The sequence below is a fragment of the Loxodonta africana genome, chromosome 5, assembly GCF_030014295.1.
Source record: "Loxodonta africana isolate mLoxAfr1 chromosome 5, mLoxAfr1.hap2, whole genome shotgun sequence".
NCBI lineage: Eukaryota > Metazoa > Chordata > Mammalia > Proboscidea > Elephantidae > Loxodonta > Loxodonta africana.
Window position 1 is genome coordinate 22,522,575 of NC_087346.1, and position 8,072 is coordinate 22,530,646.

At 36.7% G+C, this 8,072-nt stretch overlaps 1 protein-coding gene across 1 annotated transcript; it reads left to right on the plus strand.

Moving 5' to 3' along the window:
• The first annotated feature begins 410 nt into the window (after positions 1–410).
• IL21 (interleukin 21) lies at positions 411–7,436 on the plus strand. The gene is made up of 4 exons (XM_023548503.2): positions 411–714; positions 823–858; positions 5,065–5,220; positions 7,296–7,436. Exons 1-4 carry the CDS (start codon positions 547–549, stop codon positions 7,434–7,436), a joined length of 501 nt encoding a protein of 166 aa, XP_023404271.1. The 5' UTR covers positions 411–546.
• The last annotated feature ends 636 nt before the right edge of the window (positions 7,437–8,072 follow it).

Here is an 8,072-nt window from a genome sequence, read left to right on the forward strand (position 1 = left end):
CCTCTCCTCCTACCTTTATGATGGAATACAGGATGATTTCAGTTATTACCATGAAAAAAAGTCCTGCAAGAAAGCCCATGTTGCCACTTTACTCATTATTGAAGTGCCTTTATGAATGTTCGTCTTGACTGTCAGAGACAACAGGTAAGATGCTAGGGGAAGCAGATAAAAAGAGATCAAAGTGTTTTTGTTTACTTCTTTGAAGTCTTGTAGTATCTTCTGTTTACTCTGCACCCTTTTTGATTCATGCTGAAAATTGGAATTCACCCATTTTTCTCTTTTTCCTGTCTAAGGTGCAGATGGGGCATATTTCGTTGACTCCATCAATCCCTGCCCCCACGCATTAGCACATGCACACGTATACATAGCCAGTGGAAAAGAAAAAAGAGTTACTCACATTCATCCATTTTACAAAGATTTCCAGGCTGCAATGGGAGGGCTTTACCTCTCCCTGAAGGATGAATAAATAGGTAGCATTAGTGACAACCTGTTCACAGTCAAACTGAAGTGAAAACGAGACCAAGATCTTTTCTACTGTTGGTATTTATGAGATCAAATCCTGGCAACATGGAGAGGATAGTCTTCTGCCTAATAGTCATCTTCTCTGGGACAGTGGCCCACAAATCAAGCTCCCAAGGGCAAGATCGTTTCATGATTAGGATGCGTCAACTTATAGATATTGTTGATCAGCTGAAAAATTATGTGAACGACTTGGTAAGACCATTCTTGTCACAACAAAATTTAAACAATATATCTAATTCATATAAAAGAAGCCTTTTGACTGATAAAAATAACTCAGAACTAATTTTTTTTCCTCTCTAGGACCCTGAATTTCTACCAGCTCCACAAGATGTAAAGGTAAGAAAAGTTTATTTCTGAAAATATAATATTTGATATGTTTTTCAATCCAGTTAAGAAAGGCATTAACATGACTATTTAGGGAGACACTTGATTTTAATGAACATTTTAATAATTGTTAGAATATTTCTATTTTGGTAAAATAGTCATTGATTTACCAAGAAATCAATCAATAAAATGCTACATTACATTTCTTGTAAAATATATATTTATCTTCAAATATCTTTAAGAGTACTTCCAAGTAGTATTTTTGAGACTGAACAACAAAATTAGAAAATAAATCTGTACTATGATCAGTTTCTGAACAATGAACAACTTATTACATTTTAAGAGCTTTTCAGCACGAACGTTCTTGAGTCCTCTTTGTGATCCCATTCACAAAAACTTACATACATACCATGAGAGGCAGAATTCATCTTTTAATAGTAAACTAAAAAAATAAAAGAAGTAGATTAAAGGAACACCATCAAGGAACAGTCATGTGGAAATCAGGAAGGAATATAATCGCATATACCTTGGCTTACTGAATCTTGCCTCTTGCCTTCGGAGAGGACCATTTTCAGTAACTCATCCCATTCTCTTAAGCCATTTAGATCCATTGGAGTCCCAGGAAGATGAGGCCCAGTATATAGGTCAAAAGCGCTGTGTGCTGATCTCTTCCCCTAGAGCTTAGATCTGGTCTTCTGATTTGGTACTCTGAGGGTATAAGTGCAATTAGGAAAATGTTTTCTTTGTCACAGACTTTTAACCACATAAATAACTATAAATGTCCTACCAGTAATTAGGATACTACAAAGGCTACATTGCAAAGAAAACAATTATTGTAAATGACTATGTGTAAAAGTTTAGAAAGTGAATGAGTCACAACTATTGCTTTTGTTTAAAACTCACTCTCTAGCTCTTGAACCTAACCACTTAGGTTTACCAGCCATTTACTAACAAGTAGCATCTAAAATGAAAGTAGTACATGCAGACTTTTCCAATAAGTGAGAATATTTCTTAATCATTATGCCTAATTATCAAAACAGCACCCTTTCTGGAGCTTCCTAGTTGCAGTCTATAACTTACAAGATAAGAAAGATATCCCGTTGTCTAATATGAGTTGATCCAGTGGGCATCTTTTTACATGCTTTGTTAATGAAAGATATTTTTTGTCTTATATCATAATGGGAGGCTTTTGTCTCAGTGACGCTTTATATGACAGTCTAATCAAGCAATGTTGGCTATGATACAAGAGTGATAGTATAACTAAGGTCTTTAAGATATGTTGGCAGGCAAACTCAGAAAGGAAGAAAATAGTTCAAGGCCACATTTGTATTATAACAAACTTTCAGCACTAGCATCGAAGCACGGTCTATAAGAGATCTACAGAGAATTAAAAGTTTAATGAAAATGAAACCATTTAAATGTTGCTTTTATATGGTGATTATTTCAGATCTTTTATTGGCCTTGTCAGGCATCTTTTCTCCTCCTTTTTTCTAATCCTATAAACCAGTGGGTCTCAATTGGTGGTGCTGTTACCCCCACAGGAAGTATCTGGCATTGTCTGGAGATATTTTAGGTTGTCACAACTGGGGATGGGGAAGGATGTGCTGCTGACATCTAGTGGGTAGAGGCCAGGGATGCGGCTAAACATTCTACAATGCACAGGAAAGCCCCCCACAACAAAGAGTTATTCAACCCCAAATGTCAATAGTGCCACTATTGAGAAACCCTGACATAAACCTAGCTTGTATGTGGAACAAATGTAATCTCGCTCAGTGAGCAAGACTTCCTAGTGTGAATGACCAGGGCTTTCTTTGCAAAAAGAAAAGAAAAAAAAATAAGTAGGTTAAAAACAGGCTTTAAGGAGACAAGTATTTTCAAATGTCCAATTGCAAAACATCAAAACCATGTGTGCCTCCTTCCAAAAGCGGCACTGGACTTACTCTCTGGTTAAAGACAGGAGTGGTTTGTTACTCTTGCTTCTGACTTCCTTACTCTCCATATTCTTCAAAACCAATGTAGGAACAGACAGTTCCTTGTATTTGCATGTATTAAAGGATAAGGGAAACCAAAGCCTTGCCCTCAGAGTCTGCAATCACCAAGGAAAGCAATGGTTGTGCTCCCAGATGGTGCCAGATATGCCCTTGTGGCCACCCCTCAGTGTCAGGGCTCCTGAAGCTGACTGAACCAAGATTAATCTTTCCACTCCCTTTCTTGACACATCCTTAGGCAGTTAGCAATGACAGCTCATCCACTTATTTCCACTTTGATGTGCATCTAAGGCCAAATCGAACAGATATTTGTCCTGAATCTCATATTGCTGGGGACAGCTCTGTCTGCTTGTTGGAATGAAACAAACAAGCAAACAAAAAACCCACCAATTTCAATTTGGCTATTAACACAGGTGAACAAGGAAAGGTAGGTGAGGTACTACAGCCCCAGCAATATGGGCTTAAATCTCCAAATGCCATTCAGGTACTTTCAGAAAGGCTTTCTCAGGGGTAAAGTTTCTGATCACTGGTCTTGACCATTCCTGGCAATATTGCCTCAAAGGAGTTCAGTAGGGCCCCTGTACTTCTTTAGAACCTAATTTTCTTTCAACATATACTTGTAAATGTTAACTCAGCAAAAAGGGCCTCGGTGAGAAATGCTGGTTTCTCAGATCATCACAGTTAGTGTTTTCAGTTTCAGCTGGAAAATTTACCTTTTTAAATATGAACATTATTTTTTCCAGTAAGTTAAGCCGGTTGTGGTCAAAAGGAGAGAAAAGAAAAAACTTCAACAAACATGAACATGTGGTTTTCAAGGAAAAAAAAGTGCTATAATTAACATTTATAAATCGTTTCTATTAAATAAGCATTTTGGCAAACATATGGAAAGGACACCCCTTTGCCGTTATGACAGGCAAATTGCTCTGATATAAGGAAACCAGATAAGCTGTGTCTCGGCTTGTGGCTGTGTATGCAAAGCAAACCTGATGATTTTGTGTCTTAAAGATGCATGTTATTAATCAACGTTTATATTGGGTAAGAATATGGGTTGGAAAATGCAAAGCAGTTTAGACAGTACTTTCAGCTGATTGTCCATGAGAAGATTCAGGTAATATTGTTAAATATGGGACTGCCCTTGGAGGGACTGGAAGGGGTTGAGGTTTCCAGTTGTATGGCAATGGCTTCCATGCACATTAGTGAAATCAAAATTTAGCAACTTCAGGGAGAGGGTAGTGTCAGATATGCACATTTGCTGAAAGAAAACTTAACTTGGAGATAAGTTCTTAGATCAATTTTAAAATGTTTTTAACAAGTCAGTGTAAATTTTGTTCTTCCAGAAAATTACATTTCCTTTTCAGTTTGATTTCTCAGATGTTGGTTTATTCTGATGAGTAACTAGTTATTTGGCTAAACCAAGAGGCTAGTTTTTGGTCCTGTTCTGTCTACTTCTCCATTCTTTGAGATACTCTTCTTTCCTTCCCATTGGATGTGAAGTCTCATATTCTATTCCTTGACTGCTTGATTCAGGTAGAGTCCTATCCTAACTGACCTGAGTGTGTGGGTACGCTATTAAAAAAGTCATGAGTGGTCTGTCACAGGTGTATGGAATCTTAAGACATGGAACATGCCGGCAGGATTCTGCTTCCAAAGGAGGAGAATTGATCCGTGTTTTTTCATTCCATAAATATTTATTGAGCATTCAATAGCAACAAGATGCCATGCCAGGTACTATACAGAATAAAATGCTGCACAAGACATGTCACTGACAGATAATTGTACGTACATTTGCAGAGAGAAACAACAAATGAACAAAAAATATTCTGAGCCAGACTACAGCATAATTTACCCAAAGTTGCCACCAATCACAGTATACAGAGCCTTATGATCCAGAAAATGTGTCCTTAAATCAAACTAACTCTCCTTCGTGAAACACAATGGTCTTGCCCGCCACCCAGACCCTAACAGGGCCCTCAACGCAGCGTTAGAAATAAAGAACGTGGAAGAGTGAGGCTTCTCTCTGAGGCAGGTAATATTCCCTCCCCTCAGATGGGAATTTTTACATGCGGCAGCCTCCATCTTTTCAGTCCAAAGATTAAACACGAGGTGCAACGATCTGCTGAAATGAATGTGATTGAAGACACTGTAGCAGAGGTGGAAAGAGAGGATTGGGAAGGTCATCTTTACTTTCTGAATAACTTGCATTAATATATACCAATTATTTCTCTTTCAGAGACACTGTGAGCAGTCAGCTTTTTCATGTTTTCAGAAGGCTCAACTAAAGTCAGTAAATGCAGGCGACAATGAAAAGATAATCAATATGAAAATTAAACAGCTGAAGAGGAAACTACCTCCCACAAACGCAGGGAAAAAACAGACACACAGACTAGTAAGATTGTCATTTGTCACCTCTCTTATTTGTACTTGTTAGCCATACCTATTACATTACACAGGCATGCAGACACACAAAGACACACACACACACACACATGCACATCTGTAGTAGGAGCCTCGAATGCCTTTCCTACAGTTACACCTTATCATACATGGTGAGTTTTGAGAAGTGGGGTCACCTCTTTTAAGTCCACAGACTTGAAAGTGCTCGGAAATGCATTAGAATCTGCTAACAGTCCCTGGTAGCCGGAAGAAGTTAATATAGCGTCCCACTGTGAGGAAGTTGTTAGGTAGAAAATCTGATTATGATGTAGGACATAAGAAATATTTTCCTAATTGTATAGTTAATTACATATAACTTGTATTCTTATTAATAGGAGCTAGATTTTTTTTTTTGGATCCTAGTTTTCCTGCAAGAAAAGAGACAGCCTATAAGAGACTAGGATAAATCTCAAACTTTGCATTCCTCCCCTACAGAACATTACCTTCCTGCACAAAAGCAGAGTCAGTTCTGAATTTCAATGGATACCTTCTATTACCTGGCTGGGGAATGTCTGTAGTCCTTATTTTTCGGGCCCCTGAGACTTTTTTATATATATGTTTCTGTGCCAACTCACAAGCAAATGCCAATACTCAAGAACATGAGTAATTTAAGCATTAATCAAACCAGTGGACAAACTTGTATAAATTACTCCAATGTTTTAAAATCAGTTCTCCTTCCTCCAAGGAATTTCACATGTGATTCAAATGAAATAAAATTTGAACCACATTATCAAAATCATTCTTATTACTTTTGGGTGCTTTGCTTAGTCTATTCCCAGGTTGCCATGTGGAAAATACTCCTTTAAAACTTCCCTCAGAAAGAGTGGAGTTAAGCAAGTCTTTGAAACCCAACATCAAAATGCATAGACTAGTAAACCTGGAACTAAACTTCATTTTACAGAGGAAAATGAGACCTACCAAATAGGTTAAAGTGGCTTGCCCCAAGTTCCACAAATAATAAGTGGCAGAACGACAACTAGAGTTTATATTTCCTACCTGTCAGTCATGGAGTCCCCGAATAGTGCAAACAGTTAAGTGCTTGACTACTTGCTGAAAGGCTGGTGGTTCAAATCCACCCCGAGGCACTTTGTAAGACAGGCTTGGAGCTCTGCTTCTGGAAGGCCACAGCCTTGAAAACTCTACTCTGCACACACGGGGGGTCGCCATTAATCAGAAGTGACTCAACAGCAACTAACAATAACAAAAACCCTTCAGTCAAATGTTCTCACCAGAACATCACACTAGCATTTGAAAAACTAAATGTCACACAGTATTCTGGTGCCTGGTACCTCAACAGCAATATGGATAAAGAATATAAACCAAGAAATATAAACACAAAGAAACATAAGAGGGAAATACTTACGTAAAAAATATTGTTCAATTTCACTAAATGCAAGTTAAAACAAGGAAATCCTATATTTTTCCCCAATTAAAATTTTTAGTAATACCCAATAATGGTAAAAATGCTCTAAGTAAAGGTAAATTTTTTTTTACAATGTATATCAAAAGCCTTTAAAAGTTTTATCCCTTTAATTCAGTAATTCAACTTCGAAGAATTTATCAAATAAGTAAAAATGTACTTAAAAATTATGTTCTTGGTAGCATTGTATAAAATAGTGAAAAGTTAGAAGCAATCTGTGTCCAAAAATAGTAATAGTTTCATCCTGTGTTGGAATTTAAAGGAATCATTACATATATCATATTTTTTTAAGAATATTAACACCTAGGAAATGTTTGTGATATATGAAGTATAAAAAAAGCAAATTACTAGCCAGAGTAAATAACATAAATGCACAGAAAAAAATTACAGGGGGATACAACTCAAAACATTGCAGTGGTTATCTCGGGGCGTGGGATTATAAATTATTTTTTTTCCTTTGCTATTCTCTTACTAATTATATTCATTTTCCAAATTTTCTTTCGTGAACATGATTTATGTCTTCAATGGGAAAAAATAAATATAAGTCAATATTTTATTAAATACAAAAAATGTTTTTAAAAAGAACGTTACTTTCCATTGTTTTCTAGGCATGTCCTGCGTGTGATTCTTATGAGAAAAAACCGCCCAAAGAATTCCTAGAAAGACTGAAATCACTTCTCCAAAAGGTATCTAACGTTACATTTGATCTCCTACTTCGTCTTTATCTACTGACAGCTTCTTATTTTTAGGTTACTCACGGTATGCTATTTCCACAGATGATCCATCAGCGTCTCTCCTAGAATCCACGGCATTGGGAAGGTTCCCGAGGATCTAACTTGAAGCTGGACACTATATTATATACTCTAAAACAGTAACGGAACTCGCATTTTGGTATCCGAAATGGGGGTGTACAATCGATGAGTGATGGAAAAAAACTCAGAGAAGTGTTCAAAGTCAGGATTATTTTCCCCAAATGACGATGTAATACTCATGTTTGATCCGCATGTTCTGTGTTTGGTCAACTTGAAAACCTTCCTACTCCATGAGAGCCTGATTTCCTCTGTAATGAATTTACATGACTTGTAATGTTCTTACATTACCCAACTATGACATTCTTGGTTGAGGGCAAAGGTTAAACATTTTAACAAAAAATAGGGCTCGGGAATTTATTGATTTTATGATAACCATGAGGTGAATTACCACGAGGAATCATGAATGAGGTCTATTATGAGCATAACTTAAAAATTAGACATGCAGGGTCAAAATGAAAAGTTTAATTTTTTTTTTTAAAGGAAACAAAAACTGGGTGTTTAAAAACAATATTTCTGAAGAGTTTACTTTTTATCTCAGCATGTGTAACATATGCAATATGTAATTTATTTATG

Excerpts from the sequence above, each read along its gene's own strand:
- IL21 (XM_023548503.2), top strand. The coding sequence starts at position 547 with ATGAGATCAAATCCTGGCAACATGGAGAGGATAGTCTTCTGCCTAATA. Across the intron at positions 715-822 it reads AAAATTATGTGAACGACTTG|GACCCTGAATTTCTACCAGC; the intron begins GTAAGACCATTC and ends TTTCCTCTCTAG. Across the intron at positions 859-5,064 it reads CAGCTCCACAAGATGTAAAG|AGACACTGTGAGCAGTCAGC; the intron begins GTAAGAAAAGTT and ends TTTCTCTTTCAG.